The sequence below is a fragment of the Bufo gargarizans genome, chromosome 5 (assembly GCF_014858855.1).
Source record: "Bufo gargarizans isolate SCDJY-AF-19 chromosome 5, ASM1485885v1, whole genome shotgun sequence".
NCBI classification, from domain to species: Eukaryota; Metazoa; Chordata; class Amphibia; order Anura; family Bufonidae; genus Bufo; species Bufo gargarizans.
Window position 1 is genome coordinate 267653300 of NC_058084.1, and position 16991 is coordinate 267670290.

The window sequence follows — 16991 nt, forward strand, 5'->3', positions numbered from 1 at the left end:
TCGCCTCCTCAGCACTCCCTCAGTGCGCCTGCGCCGATGACGTCTTCTCTTTCGGTGACGTCATCGGCGCAGGCGCACTGAGGGAGTGCTGAGGAGGCGAGCCTCCTTCTCTCAGAGCACCTGCGCCGGACGTCTGAATGGAGCCTTACAGGGGGGTGATCAATGACAGAGGGGTGATCACCCATATACACTCCCTGATCACCCCCTGTCATTGATCACCCCTGTAAGGCTCCATTCAGACGTCCGCATAATTTTACGGATACATGGATCGGATCCGCAAAACACATGCGGACGTCTGAATGGAGCCTTACAGGGGGGTGATCAATGACAGAGGGGTGATCACCCATATACACTCCCTGATCACCCCACTGTAAGGCTCCATTCAGACGTCCGTATGATTTTTACGGATCCGTGGATCGGATCCGCAAAACACATGCGGACGTCTGAATGGAGCCTTACAGGGGGGTGATCAATGACAGAGGGGTGATCACCCATATACACTCCCTGATCACCCCCTGTCATTGATCACCCCACTGTAAGGCTCCATTCAGACGTCCGTATGATTTTTACGGATCCATGGATACATGGATCGGATCCGCAAAACACATGCGGACGTCTGAATGGAGCCTTACAGGGGGGTGATCAATGACAGAGGGGTGATCACCCATATACACTCCCTGATCACCCCCTGTAAGGCTCCATTCAGACGTCCGCATGATTTTTACGGATCCATAAAACACATGCGGACGTCTGAATGGAGCCTTACAGGGGGGTGATCAATGACAGAGGGGTGATCACCCATATACACTCCCTGATCACCCCCTGTCATTGATCACCCCCCTGTAAGGCTCCATTCAGACGTCCGCATGTGTTTTGCGGATCCGATCCATGTATCCGTAAAAATCATACGGACGTCTAAATGGAGCCTTACAGGGGGGTGATCAATAACAGAGGGGTGATCACCCATATACACTCCCTGATCACCCCCTGTCATTGATCACCCCCCTGTAAGGCTCCATTCAGACGTCCGCATGTGTTTTGCAGATCCGATCCGTGGATCCGTAAAAATCATACGGACGTCTGAATGGAGCCTTACCAGGGGGGTGATCAATGACAGGGGGGTGATCAGGGAGTCTATATGGGTGATCACCCCCTGTCATTGATCACCCCCCCTGTAAGGCTCCATTCAGACATTTTTTTGGCCCAAGTTAGCGGAAATATATATATATTTTTTTGTTAGTTTTTTCTTACAAAGTCTCATATTCCACTAACTTGTGTCAAAAAATAAAATCTCACATGAACTCACCATACCCCTCACGGAATCCAAATGCGTAAAAATTTTTAGACATTTATATTCCAGACTTCTTCTCACGCTTTAGGGCCCCTAAAAAGCCAGGGCAGTATAAATACCCCACATGTGACCCCATTTTGGAAAGAAGACACCCCAAGGTATTCGCTGAGGGGCATATTGAGTCCATGAAATATTGAAATTTCTGTCCTAAGTTTGCGGAAAGTGAGAATTTGTGAGAAAAAAAACAAAAAAGAAATCAATTTCCGCTAACTTATGCAAAAAAAATAAAAATTCTATGAACTCGCCAGGCCCTTCATTGAATACCTTGGGGTGTCTTCTTTCCAAAGTGGGGTCACATGTGGGGTATTTATACTGCCCTGGCTTTTTAGGGGCCCTAAAGCGTGAGAAGAAGTCTGGGATCCAAATGTAAAAAAATGCCCTCCTAAAAGGAATATGTGCCCCTTTGCGCATCTAGGCTGCAAAAAAGTGTCACACATCTGGTATCGCCGTACTCAGGAGAAGTTGGGGAATGTGTTTTGGGGTGTCATTTTACATATACCCATGCTGGGTGAGAAAAATATCTTGGTCAAATGCCAACTTTGTAAAAAAAAATGAGAAAAGTTGTCTTTTGCCAAGATATTTCTCTCACCCAGCATGGGTATATGTAAAATGACACCCCAAAACACATTCCCCAACTTCTCCTGAGTACGGCGATACCAGATGTGTGACACTTTTTTGCAGCCAAGGTGGGCAAAGGGGCACATATTCCAAAGAGCACATTTTGATTGCAAAGTACTTCTCACACATTTGGGCCCCTAAATTGCCAGGGCATTATAACTACCCCACAAGTGACCCCATTTTGCAAAGAAGACACCCCAAGGTATTCCGTGAGGGGCACGGCGAGTTCCTAGAATTTTTTATTTTTTGTCACAAGTTAGCGGAAAATGATGATTTTTTATTTTTTTTATTTTTTCCTTACAAAGTCTCATATTCCACTAACTTGCGACAAAAAATAAAAAATTCTAGGAACTCGCCATGCCCCTCACGGAATACCTTGGGGTGTCTTCTTTCCAAAATGGGGTCACTTGTGGCGTAGTTATACTGCCCTGGCAATTTAGGGGCCCATATGAGTGAGAAGTACTTTGCAATCAAAATGTGTAAAAAATGGCCTGCGAAATCCGAAAGGTGCACTTTGGAATATGTGCCCCTTTGCCCACCTTGGCTGCAAAAAAGTGTCACACATCTGGTATCGCCGTACTCAGGAGAAGTTGGGGAATGTGTTTTGGGGTGTCATTTTACATATACCCATGCTGGGTGAGAGAAATATCTAGGAGCAAAAATTCTGCTTTGCAGCAAATCAATTTTTTCGTGGACTTCAATTCTCAACACTAAAAATCACCAAAAATAGAAAGAACAGTTGACATAAAAACGTGATTTAAAAAATGCCATCTTCTTACAAAACATTACCTCTGAGGCCACCTGTACACGGGGGCATATTCACAAGCAGAATTTCACTGCAGATTTTCATATGGATTTCTCTGCATTTCTGGAGCAAAATTCCTATGTATTGCTTGCAGATTTTCCCCGATCTCACCCTTTGCATTGTAAAGGGTCAAATCCACACAATTGACATGACAGCACGGTAGGTCAGTCTCATTCACTTTGCTTGGTACTGTAATCCTCAACATGTGCAGGTAGTCTAAGGATTTTTATCGTTCAGCAAATTTCCATTTTCTGCTGGACAGAGTAGAACTTTTCACATACAATGATGCTTCTTTGTCCTTGTGGGTTCGTTTTGTAATATAAGATTCATTGCAGTGAGAGAACTTTATTATACTTCCAATTGCTGCAGCCCTTAAATATTTAAACAGAATTGTTTAACTTCTCCATTAAATGGAGGTAAACTGAATTCTAAATGCGTTAAACACAAACTTCATTCTTATTTTCATAAATGATGCAGGTACAAGTAAAGAACTGTGCTAGAAGAGTCCAGTTGAATCTGTTGTAAAAGGCTAAAGCTCTATGGGGGACATTTATTATGTGACTTAAAAAGGTTGTGCAGCCAGTAATATTGATGACCTATCCTCTAGATAGGTTATCAATATCTGATCGGTGGGGGTCCGACTCCTGGCACCCTCGCCAATCGGCTGTTTGAAGAGGAGGAGGCACAAGTACGAGCACTGCTTCATATGCAAGATTACATTGTGCATTGTACACAGTGTAATGTTAAGGAGAAAGTAGCACTCATACAAACATCGCTTCCTCTATAAAGAGTTGATCAGAGTTGGGGTAGAGTCAGACCCCCACGATATTGATGACTTATCCTTAAGATAGGTTAATATTAACCTATTACTGGCTGCACAAAGAGGACCTGTCACCATAAAACTCAGTGCAATCTGAAAGCACCATGTTATAGAGCAGGAGAAGCTGAGCAGATGGATATATATATTTTTGTGGATTTAGTAAAACTTGTAACATACATTTATATCTTAGCTTATTTACTTCCTGTGAGCAGCTAATCGGCAGCTATAACAAGATACCCCCTACCCTGTGAATAAGGGATAATAGATTGGTGGGGGTCCTACCGCTACAAACCGCACCACTGATCATGAGTATGGGGGCCCCACAGCTTGTGGAGTCCCCCTGAAATGGACGGAGCGGCTGGTTGTAAAAGCGCGCCACCACTACATTCATTTCTACGGGAGTGCCGGAGATATCTGACCAGCTGCTCCATCCATTTCAGTGGGGCTCCACAGGGTACAGGTCACCGTTTTCGCAACTGGTGGGGGTCCTAGCAGTAGTTCCCCCTTGCAATCTGATAACTATCCCTATCATGCTGCAGCAGCAGTAACATATGCTAAAATTCATTATTTTGATGAAAACATGATAGTTACACTTTAAGCTTTAGCCCATAAATTGCCTGCAAATGTTTAAAATCATGACTTATTACATAAGGTGGATCAGTTGAAGCTCAATACATTGTCTATATCTTAAGAATTTCAGTCAAAGGATAAATTGTACCTGACATGATCCATAATATACACAAATGCTCCGGTTGGAAGATAAGAACGTGTGTTTGTAGTTGTATGAGATGGGTTTATCCACTGCATGCGCGCTTCCATGTACAGTAATAACACTACTAATGAGTCTAGAATTGCAGTTTTATTGTGATTAACAGCATCTTATACATTCATTAAAACATTTCAGGCCAGAAGTACACTTTGTTCAAAGAACCAGTAACACATAATGGAAACTTTCCAGGTTTTCTTTCAGCATTATAAAAAGCCTGTAGCTATTTTCCTACATATGTTCATACATCTTTTTAGACCTCAACTTCTTTTTCTTTTATGAAGCAGTCGACCTGTTACTTATATGACGGGCATCTTCGCTGCTGCCTCTGTCTTGTATAATGTGTCAGAATAATTATTGGCCACATATTAGTTGTAAGTATAACATTAAGGCACACCAGGAGAGGTCTTACAAGCAGGGTCATCCATATGCCATATCTCAGATACATTAGCCACAAGACAAAGCATAACAGACTAGGACCGTATACCACGACCTGGCGGCATATGAATCATCAGACAACCATCCATCTCTGTTAACCAAACATATCCAAGCCTCAAAATTGCACTTGGGGCCTAAAGTGCATCTGCTTTGTAGCATTATTGCTCATCCCCATTTTCAGCATCCATTTAGACTTCATCTTCTGCACATACTGCATGTCACGCCCCTGCTGACGACTGCCACCTTTGAGAGGAAAAAATATTTAGAGGATTAGTAAATAATCTTCGACTATAAAAACGCTGTAACTACTGTGCAATACAAAACAGTCACCAAAATCTCAGATACAGAGCAGATATATCAGGGTTCATGTGTTTCGGCAGAAAGCCTATCCGCTGAAACGCGTGAACCCTGATATACCTGCTCTGTATCTGAGAATGTAATGTTGGATCCAATAAAAGTGAGGTTTTAACAGGACATCCCGTGCATGCTGGTGAATACCCTGAGGTGGTGAGCTGACACACACTTTCATTGACTAGTCACCAATACTATTATAAAATCCATGACACTATCCCAAGCGTTACATCTAAGCAGTGGTTTTACAGGAAATCTGCAGGCTATGAAACCTCCCCCAAACTGGAGTAAGCGAGTCCCATTATGTCACACTCAATAAAGGTAGCTGCTAGTTTGCGGGAGCACAGCATTGGAATGCAAATTAATATGAAGATACAAATGACATAATTGGACTGGGCATCATTTACACTACGCACCACTTGCTGCAGTATTTCGGAGATTAAAAATTCCCTTCAACTTAATTCCAGCAGCCTGCCTCAGTAAGCGGAAAATCCCTACTAACCTGCCCCCCTGCCTTTCTGGTGTGTCCATGTTCTGGTCCCCAGCTTGTCTGCTTCCGACACACCATGAGCATGGTCACATGCTCTGCTGCAGCCAATGACTACCTTCAGTGGCGATGTGTCAACATGCAGCATGCCACTACTAAAGCCTGACCATGCCCATGCTGTGCCAGTAGAACACAAGCTGATGAACAGAAGAGAACAAACTGGAGTGGCGGCGAGAGTATGTACGAATCTTCCACTTACGGAGGCCGGTTGCTGGAATTAAAGGGAGTCTGTCACCAACTTTCCAGGTTTTATACTGCTGCTATTGCATGCATGGACACAAACGCATGACAGCAAAGGTACCTTTGTTGTTCTTGTCTGATTTTGTAAAGCTGAGAAACAAGGCTGTACAGATATGCAAATACCCTGGTTTGCAAGTGCCCAGGGGTGGCATTCTTGCTGTAAGTGCCCAGGCCCCTCAGTGTTGACCAGTCCTGTCATGCAGTTACGTCATCCTCTCCTACTGCCGACATACCATATGTGCGCACTTCACCGCCGGGCCCGAGTATGCACACTCCAATAACAACGGAGGCTATCGGCTTCTTTTACAGCAGTGTGCATGCTCAGGACAGACCATCAATATATATTCGGCAGGGATCCTACACCCCTGCCGATCAGTGTTCCCAAGTAGCTCTGGCGCCAAAAACACAGCTGTGGACAGAGCTGGTAATTGCAGTGTTGCTCCCATTCTGTAGAGCTGCAGTGACCAGTGTCCCCCACTACACAGTGGCCAGAGCAGTCCCAGTGCAGACTTCCAGTACCAGAGCTACTTGCCAACAAATGATTGTCAGGATCTGGGGTGTCAGGCCCCCAGCAATGAGATAATTATGGAAAATCCTGACAATGGCAAATATTTGTAACAGTGTGCTGCTTGGCTTTTATACCCACTGACATGCTGCCTTTAACACCTTGTGGAAACAAATAAATACGGGTGTGTGGATATCAGTGGAAACCAGCAGGCAAGATTGTCCATCAGGTAATACTGTAGCTCCTATACTTTATTTGCTGTCTTCATTTTTTTAAGTGAATGACAGTACAGGATTCAAAGCCAATTTTAACATGATTTTGTAATAAATGTATTTTTTGTTTTGTATTTTAAATGTTTTCTCAGGCAGCAAATTCTTTGATTCTTATCTGTGAGGCATAACAAAACCGGGTTTATTTAAGGTAGCTCTATGCGCAGTTTTGTCACACAGCACACTACAGCTATGTGTACATACACCCGCTCTCTCTCTGTTCTAGTAGCTCAAGTCAGAGAGTTTTCCTGGGGGAAAAAAAAACACTTTTTGGGCTGAGAACACTGATGAGACTGTACACAATGGCAATCTGTCTCCCTCACTGCAGCAATGTTTAAATTTGTGCTACTTAACCCCTTCCCGAAATATGAAGTAATAGTATGTCATGGTGGCAAGTGACTTGCCGCATTTTAAAGTACTATTACACCATGGTGTTCAGGCAGGCACCGGAGTGGTGCGTGCCCGATCACTGCAGGGGCCCGGCAGTCCCTGATAGCTGAGCCCCTGGTGTATCCGCCTGCATCGCTGTAAAATCCGATGACGGCGGATTAACTGACCACAGCATAGACGCGCTGCTGTGGCGGGGACCCGATGGGTGACAAGGCACCCCGATGCCATGCACAGGACGCCCAATGCCTTGCACGGCATCAGGACCTGCCTACTACGGGGGCCGAGGAGATCGAGTCCCAGTCTGAACCTGTTAGTGTATTACTCAGTGTGTATTGTACTGTATTGTTACTCAGATGTATTGTAATGCATTGCAGAGGGGATCAGACCCTCAAAAGTTGAAGTCCCAGAGTGTGACAGAAATAACGTTTAATAAACACAAGATGATCGGCAGAATAAAAAAAAATATGGTGTTCAGAAAATGGAAAGTAGACATATTTGATATCACTGTGTCCGTAAAAACCTGCTCTACAAAAATAGCATGTGATCTACCCTGTGAGATGAATGTAGTAAAAATTTAAAATGGTGCCAAAACAGCCATTTTTTGGTTACCTTGCCTCACAAAAAATTTTATACACAGAGTAGGGGTGGGCGAAATGGCCTAAAATCTATATTGCGATATAATTTTAAGCATGTGCGATATGCAATATATATCGCGATATATTGTTTTCTATATTTGGGGAAGAGGGTGTTTAAACTTTTTTTTTTTGTAACTTTTTTATTTAACAACTATTAGCCTCCTTAAGTGATAGAACCCTCGTCATATTTATCCTAATAGAGCTCTATCAGGGCGAATAGGACTTTACACTCTCCCTGCTGCCCTGTGCTTTGTGCACACAACAGCAGGGAGCTGACCATCAGCCACCCAGTCTCTGATCAGCCCCCCAGTCTTTCATGTGCCCCCCAGCCTCTGATCCATCCCCTCTGGTAACTCAAACCCACCCTTTCCTCCCCAGTATTAATCATTGGTGGCAGTGGCCACAGGGTCCCCCCCCCCATCATTGGTGGCAGTTCCGATCGGAGTCCCAGCAGTGTAATGCTGGGACTCCGATCGGTTACCATGGCAGCCAGGAGTCACGCTACTGAAGCCCTGGCTGCCATGGTAGGTTAGTGAGCAGCATTATACTCACGTGCGCTGTGGCCGCCGGACGCTCCTTCTTCTCATAGATCTGTGAGGCACATTGCTAATGCTATAAGCATTAGCAATGTGCCGCACAGACAGAAGAAGGAGCGACCGGCGGCCACGGTGCACATGAGTATAATGCTGCTCACTAATATACCATGGCAGCCAGGACTTCAGTAGTGTGACTCCTAGCTGCCATGGTAACCGATCGGAGCCCCAGCATTACACTGCTGGGACTCCACAACGATGTCTGGCAGTGGGCAGTTCCGATCGAAGGCCTTCGCTGTGCTGGACTCCGCCTCCATCTATCGTGGTGACACGGCGGTCTTGGACGTCCCGCCACCATCTCCATGTCGCGGTCGGCTGGTGGGTGGAGCTTATTGGGAAGGAGCCACATGAGAGAACTGCCCTGCAGCGTGCAGTCATAGGGGCCGGGATATGGCCGGCACATTCATTGGTGGCGCAGTGGCCACAGTCCCTCCCCTCCTACTCTGTTCCTATTGGTGGCCAGCGACAGCCGCACACAGTGGGGAGGGAGGGACTCTCGCCTTCTCCACTGTGCCGGCTCAGAACCAGAAGAAGAGCATGGTGCGCGCTGAAAGCGCAATCATATCGCGGTCCGGCGCTATAGGCGATATGCACAAAATCCATATCGTGGCACAAATTTATATCGCATATCGCCTATATCGCCCACCCCTAATACAGAGCAATTAAAAATCATATGCACCCCATAATAGTACAAATAAAACTGGCACCTTATCCCTTAGTTTTCAAAATGGGGTCACTATTTAGGAGTTTCTACTGTCAGGATGCAACAGGGGGACTTCAAATGGGACATGCCATCTAAAAACCAGCAAATTCTGCCTTTTTAATAAATTTGGGTGTGCTTTTGCCTTGAAAATCCAAGCAAATAGACCTCTAGCACAATTCCCTTAAAATATTGCATCGCATATCGTTATCGCAATTTTTAGGGCCCCAATCGCAATCACACAAAATCCCCATATCGTGCAGCCCTAATCTCAGACAATGGGGGCATATTGCTAGGATATGCCCCCATTGTCTTATAGGTGCGGGTCCCGCAACTATATCGAAAACGGAGCCCACGAAAGTGAAGGAGTGCACTGCGCATGCGCAACCCATTAACTTCTATGGGAGAGGCGGGGATTAGCGCTTGGTGGTGGACGGCCCCCGGGAAATCTGGGGACCTCCAGCCACAGCACTCCCCGCTCCGTTCTCGATATAGACAATGGGGGCATATCCTAGCGATATGCCCCCATTGTCTATTATGGGAATAGACCTTTAACAAAGTTTTTAAAATCAGTTTTGAGTAACTTGAGGGGTGTAGTTTCTACAATGGGGTCATTTATGGGGGGTTTCCACTATATAAGCCCCACAAAGTGACTTCAGAGTTAAACTGGTCTTTAAAAAGTGGGTTAACCACCTCCCGTCCGCCCATAGACTATAAACGTCCAGGAGGTGGTTCGCCATTTCTGAATGGACGTTCCAGAACGCTGCTGATCAGGTGCAGCTGCTGATCGGGTTGCCCGCTGTCAGTGACAGCAGGGCAACCCAGAGAGAAGGCAGGGACAGTGCCCAGGTGTCTCTGCCTTTTGGATCGCTGCATACACAGCGTTCACCGAGCGCTGTGTATGCAGAGTAGGAAGTGCTATGCCGGGACCGTAGAGTGCAGGAGCCGCGTGAGGTCTTTCACAGACCTGGATCAGCCCTGCACTGAGGCTGTATTGCGCTGTACAGCCTCTCTGGGGGGTGCATTTCTCCTGTAACTGGGGCTACTATGTCAGCCCCAGTTATAGGAGAAATCAATAGTGGGTGGGGAAAAATAGTAAATGTCCCCCAGAGGTCTTGTATGACCTTATGAGGGACGAAAAGAGTAAAATAAAAAATAAAGTGTTAAAGACATAAAAAAAAGGTTTCACAAAAAAAAAAAAAAAAAAATTCCCCAAGTAAGGAATAAAAAAAATAAATAAAAAAATAAAAATACAATAGACATATTTGGTATTGCCGCATCCGTGACGGTCGGCTCTATAAATATATCACATAATTGACCCAGTCCAATAAATACCATAAAAAAAAACTGTCAAAAAAAGCCATTTTTGTCACCTTACATCACAAAAAGTGCAACACCAAGTGATCAAAAAGGCGTATGTCCCACAAAATGGTACCAATAAAACAGTCACCTCATCCCGCAAAAAATGTGCCCCTACATAAGAAAATCTCTCAAAAAATAAATATAACTCTCAGAACATGGACACATTAAAACAATTTTTTGGTTTCAAAAATGCCATTATTGTGTAAAATATTAATAAATAAGAAAAAGTATACATATTAGGTATCGCCACATCCGTAACAATCTGCTCTATAAAAACTTGACTGAACCCCTCAGGTGAACGCTATAAAAATAAATAAATAAAAAACTGTACTAAAACAACCAATTTTTTGGTCACCTTGCCCCCATAAAGTGTTATAACGAATGATCAAAAAATCATATGTACCCAAAAATAGTACCAATAAAACTGGCACCTTATCCCATAGTTTCCAAAATGGGATCACTTCTTGGGAGTTTCTACTGTAAGGGTGCATCAGGGGGGCTTCAAATGGGACATGGCATCTAAAAACCATGTGGAGTTTCTTTTCTTCTGCACCCTGCCATGTGCCCATACAGCAGTTTATGACCACATGCAGGGTGTTTCTGTAAACCGCAGAATCTGGGTAATAAATATAGAGTTTTGTTTGGCTGTGAAGCATCGATGAGTTAAAGAAAAAAAATTGGATTAAAATGGAAAATCTGCCCAAAAAGTTAAATTTAAAAATTTGATCTCCATTTTCCTTTAATTCTTGTGGAACGCCTAAAGGGTTAACAAAGTTTGTAAAATCGGTTTAAAGTAACTTGAGGGGTGTAGTTTCTACAATGGGGTCATTTATGTAGGCCCCACAAAGTGACTTTAGACCTGAACTGGTCCTTAAAAAGTGGGTTTTGGCAATTTTCTTAAAAATTTGAAGAATTGCTTCTAAACTTCTAAGCCTTCTAACGTCCTAAAAAAAATAAAATGACATTTCCAAAATGATGCCAACATAAAGTAGACATATGGGGAATGTTAATAAATATTTTATGAGGTATCACTTTCTGTTTTAAAAGCAGAGAAATTGGAATTTAGAAAATTGCTAATTTTAAAAAAAAAAAGGCAAATTTGGGATTTTTTCATAAATAAAGGTGAAATATATTGACTCAAATTTATGACTATCATGAAGTACAATGTGTCACGAGAAAATCTCTGAATTACTTGGATAAGTAAAGGCGTTCCAAAGTTATTAACACATAAAGCGAGATATGTCAGTTTTGCAAAATTAGGCCTGGTCAGGAAGGGGGCAAATGGCCCAGATGGGAAGTGGTTAAAATTCTAAGCCTTCTAACGTCCTAAAAATATAAAATGACATTTACAAAATGATGCCAACATAAAGTAGACATATGGGGAATGTAATAAATATTTTATGAGGCATCACTTCCTGTTTCAAAAAAGCTGAGAAATGTAAATTTTGAAAATTGCAAATTGTTTAAAAAATTTGTTAAGTTTCAGATTTATTTATAGGTAGGTGAAATATAATGACTCAAACTTATGACTGTCATGAAGTACAATGTGTCACGAGAAAACAATCTCAGAATGGCCTGGATAAATAAGTGTTCCAAAGTTATTACCACATAAAAAGTTACACGTCAGATTTGCAAAAAATGGCCTTGGCAGGAGAGCGAAAAACTGGCCCTGGGTAGAAGGGGTTAATATACAAATTTAGTAGTACTCATATGTACACTGCTGCAAAAAAGTATTTGCTCCCTTACAGATTTCTTTTGTTTTTGCATATTTGTCACACTTAAAATGTTTCAGATTATCAAACAAATTTGAATCTCAAAAGATAACCCGAGTAAATACAAAAATTAATTTTTAAATGATGATTTCATTTATTAAGGGAAAAAAAGCTATCCCAAACAACCTGGCCCAATGTGAAAAAGTAATTGCCCCCTTAACCTAATAATCGGTTGTGCCACCCTTGGCGAAAACAACTGCAATTCAGCATTTGCGATAACTGGCAACAAGTTTACAAGTCTATAAGTTACATCTCTGTGGAGGAATTTTGGCCCACTCTTTTTTTCTGAATTGTTTTAGTTCAGCCACATTGGACGGTTTTTGAGCATAAACAGCTTGTTTAAGGTCATACCACAGCATCTCAATAGGATTTAAAAGACCAAGCCACTCAAAAATCTTAATTTTGTTTGTTTTTCAGCCATTCAGGCGAACTCGCTGGTGTGCTTCAGATCATTGTCCTGCTGCAGAACCCAAGTACACTTGAGCTTAAGGTCACAAACTGATGGCTGGACATTCTCCTTGAGGATTTTCTGGTAGAAAGCAGAATTCATGGTTCCATCAATTACAGCAAGTCATCCAGGTCCTAAAGCAGCAAAGCAGCCGCAGACCATCATACTACTATGATGTTCTTTTTCTGAAATGCTTTACACCAGATATAACGGGACGCACACCTGCCATAAAAAGTTCCACTTTTGTCTTGTCAGTCTACAGAATATTTTCCCAAAAGGCTTGGGGATTATCAAGATGTTTTTGGCACATGGGAGTCTGACCTTTGTGTTCTTTTTAGTCAGTAGTGGTTTTCGCCTTTGAACTCTCCCATGGATACCATTTTTGCCCAGTCTCTTTCTTATTGTTGAGTCATGAACAATGACCTTAAAGGGGTTGTCCAGGTTCAGAGCTGAACCCGGACATACCCTTATTTTCACCCCGGCAGCCCCCCTGAGCCTAGCATCGGAGCATCTCATGTTCCGATGCGCTCCAGTGCCCTGCGCTAGATCGCGCAGGGCACGGGCTCTTGTGTTTTCAATAACACACTGCCGGGCGGTAACTTCCGCCCAGCAGTGTGTTCGGTGACGTCACCGGCTCTGAGGGGCGGGCTTTAGCTCTGCCCTAGCCGTTTTACTGGCTAGGGTAGAGCCAAAACCCGCCCATCAGTGCCGGTGACGTCACCGGGGTTCCTGTCAGCCCCATAGAGAGCCCGGTACGTCACCGGAACTCAGAAAAATGCCTTTGCCCTGTGCAATTTAGCGCAGGGCAAAGGAGAGCATCGGAGCATGAACTGCTCCGATGCTCATGTGAAGGGGGCTGCCTGGGTGAAAATGGAGGGCTGTCCAGGTTCAGCTCTGAACCTGGACAACCCCTTTAACTGAGGCCTGCAGTTCTTTTGATGTTGCTCTGGGTTCTGTTGTCATCTCCTGGATGAGCCATTAGTGCGCTTTTGTGGTAATTTTGTTTGGCCGTCCATTCCTGGGAAGGTTCACCACTTTTTCCTGATTTCTCCATTTGTGGATAACGGTTCTACGGAGTCCCAAAGCCTTTGTAACCTTTTGCAGACTGATAGATGTCAATGACTTTCTTTCTCATCTGTTCTTGAATTTCTTCAGATCGGGGAATAATGTGTTGCTTTTTTAGATCCTTTAGCATACTTCATTTTGTCAGACAGATTCTATTTAAAAGGAGGGTTGTCCTGGTTCAGAGCTGAACCCAGACAGATCCTCTTTCTCACCCAGGCAGCCCCCTCTGATATGAGCATCTGAGCAATTCATGCTCCGATGCTCTCCCTTTCCCCACGCTGAACCAAGCAGGAAAGGGGCTTTTTCATTAGATGTGGTGACGTAGTGGGTCTCTGCTAGGTGGAGGCTTCCGCCTAGCAGCGAGCCTGGTGACGTCACCAGCACTAATAGGCATGCTTTAGCGCTGAACTAGCCTGTAAAAAATATAAACACACAGCCCTTGCTCTGAAATGCCCCATTGCTCTTGTGAGAGGCGCTGCTTGAGTGAAAAAGGGCATATGCCCGAGTTCAGCGACGAACCCGGGCAAACCCTTTAAAGGGGGGAACCTGTCACCAGTTTTATGGTGTCCTAACTAAGGACAACATAAATAAGTGACTGATTCTCTTAGCAAAATGCTGGGTCACTTTCTTTTATTGACCCAGTCAATCTGCCAATATCTTGTATTGAAAAGCTCCAGCTGATAATGAGTCCTGAATATTCATGAGCTTCTGAATCTCCCTGCCCACCTGCTGCTGAATGACAGTTATTTTCCATATGAATCAGCAGCAGGTGGGCAAGGGAGTGGCTATAGCTCTGGATTAAATATACACTGGACTCAATGACATCACGCTGGACTCAAATCAGCTCATTAGCATGCGGCATGTGGCATCTTTGCGTGTATATTATGAGGTAACCATCTGTCACACCAGTAAGTGAATACATCTAAGGTACTTTTTAGTAGTTAATGATTGTATATAAATTAATTAGATTATAATCAAATATCCACATGACAGGTTCCCTTTAAGTGATTTCTTGATTCTACAGGGCTGGCAGTAATCAGGCCTGGGTGTGGCTAGTGAAGTTGAGCTCAGCTTTCCAGAAACTATGGTTAATCACAGTTAATTCATGGAGCGGGGGGGCAATTATTTTTTCACATAAGGCAAGGTTGTTTAGGATAGCTTTTTCCCCTTAAAAAATGAAATCATCATTTTGAAAACTGCTTTTTATATTTACTCAGGTTATCATAATCTGAAACATTTAAGTGTGATAAATGTGCAAAAACAAAAGAAATCTGTAGAGGGAAAATACTTTTTTACAGCACTGTACATCATATCACAATGATACGTACCAGTGTTCACATTATTTAAAAGTGTATGGGATTTATATAGAGCCCCTCATGTTGTTTGATGCCCGTGTCTTCTCAGTTCATTTATACTGCATTATTGGAGAATAATCAGTCAATTGTTTATAAGAAACTTACCAGTTCCCCCAGTCCAGCCCAGAGCTTTGTACTGCTGCAAAACCCTGCCGACAGCTCTCTGGTTTTTCGAAACAACCACAGCTCTGGACAAACCAAATTTCTGTTTGTAGTATTTCATGAGTGTGCGATGACCAATCCTGGCACCTGTATCAGAAGCATAGATACTTTCAGGTGAGAAGAACATGAAAAACTGTTAACACTTAAAGCTTTCTCATACATATCACTGGAGAAGTCAGCTATCACTAGGTAGCCATAATAGCTGATCACATATACAGTGCATTTGGAAAGTGTTCAGACCCTTTCACTTTTTTCCCATTTTGTTATGTTGTGGCCTTGTGAAAAAAAAAAAAAAAAAAAAAAACATCAATCTGCACTCAATATGCCATAATGAGGAACTGAAAAAAAAAAAAAAAAAAAAAAAAAAAATTATATATATTTTATTTTTTTCAAATTAATTGAAAAGGAAAACCCAAAATACATAAGTATTCAGACACTTGAAATTTTGCTCTGGAGGCCTCCCATTTCTCTTGATCATCTGGAGATGACTGGAAAGGATTTGGAAAGTGTGAATATCCTTGATTGGCTCAGCCTGAGCCATGACGTGAACCCATTCAATTATCTGTGGAGAGACATGAAAATGGCTTTCCACCGATGGCTCCATCCAATCTGACAGAGCTTGAGAGGATCTGCAGTGAAAATTTGTCAGAAAATCTTCAAATCCAGATGTGTAGACCTTGTAGTATCATACCCAGGAAGACTGGAGGTTGTAACAGCTGCCAAAGGTGCTTCAACTAAGTACTAAGAAATGAGTCTGAAAACTTAAGTCAATGCAAGATTTTAGTTTTGTTCTTTTTAAATGAATTAGCAAAGATTTAGAACGTTCTGTTTCAATATGGAAGATTGAGAGGAGAATGATGGGGAAAATTTAGAATGTTTTTTATTATTAGCACAAGGCTGCAGCATAACAAAATATGAAAAAAGTGGAAGGGTCTGAAGACTTTTTAAATGCAGTGTGAGCCCCTTATTATATTACCTACATGAACAAAACCAATACTGACTACAATGTCAAGACAAAATGTATGTGCCAAGAGGTGTCAGGAAGGCCAGACATTACAAATATAGAGCTAAAGATGGCCACTTACTTTAGATAGCTGTCCAGTGAACACATAGCTTGTTGTTTTAGTTATGTCTCCCAATGATACCGTTATATACATGCTCAGCTTGGCAGAGCATTCATGTTCTCAACGGGGAGGGGTACGTTTCTGACAGTGACTAATCTCCCATGGGAACAAAGAATCAGGTTGAAACTCAACATACCCAATCCCTCATTTTCCCTGGCATTTGCTGTCGGTAGGCCCAAATACACATCAGTTGGCAGGCCGGTCCCGCTAAAATCAGCAGGTTCAGCCAAGATTCACCTAATGTGTATAGTTTCAGATTCTTTAGATCAGGCTGTCTTCAAACTACGACTACTTCTATTTATCCACACCTTGGCAGATATGCCACACTGCAGTTCTCATACTGAAGGTCAAACAGTAGTTCAAGCAAAGTAACATGTAATTCAGAATGCCCACACCTGGGGTGATCGTTAAATGGTGACTTTTACGTTATGGTGTCAGGGGTTGCAAGTAATCTAAGGACATCTCAAGTCGAGAAGAAAGGTTAGCAAGGGCACATCTGTAGTCATGGTTGTGGCAGTGGCCATGCCAACCCACCAGACACAAGCCCCTAAAACATTACACATTTGTATCCTCCATGGTCTCATAAGGTAAAGCACCACATCCAAGTGGCATGAGAGTCCTGAGACACACTGCATATCCTTTGCCTTCAGTAAAATCTCTTTATCTTACAGTGGC

At 43.1% G+C, this 16991-nt stretch overlaps 1 protein-coding gene across 1 annotated transcript in view; it reads right to left on the reverse strand.

Moving 5' to 3' along the window:
• Nucleotides 1-4434: 4434 nt before the first annotated feature.
• Nucleotides 4435-16991, reverse strand: part of ZNF622 (zinc finger protein 622) — a 32932-nt gene continuing 20375 nt past the window's right edge. Inside the window, exons 6-7 of the mRNA XM_044293402.1 lie at nt 15136-15279; nt 4435-5041 (exon numbers count right to left, since the gene is read on the reverse strand). Coding sequence (XP_044149337.1) covers nt 4914-5041; nt 15136-15279 — 272 coding nt within the window. The 3' untranslated portion in view covers nt 4435-4913. The remainder of the gene's footprint in view (nt 5042-15135; nt 15280-16991) is intronic.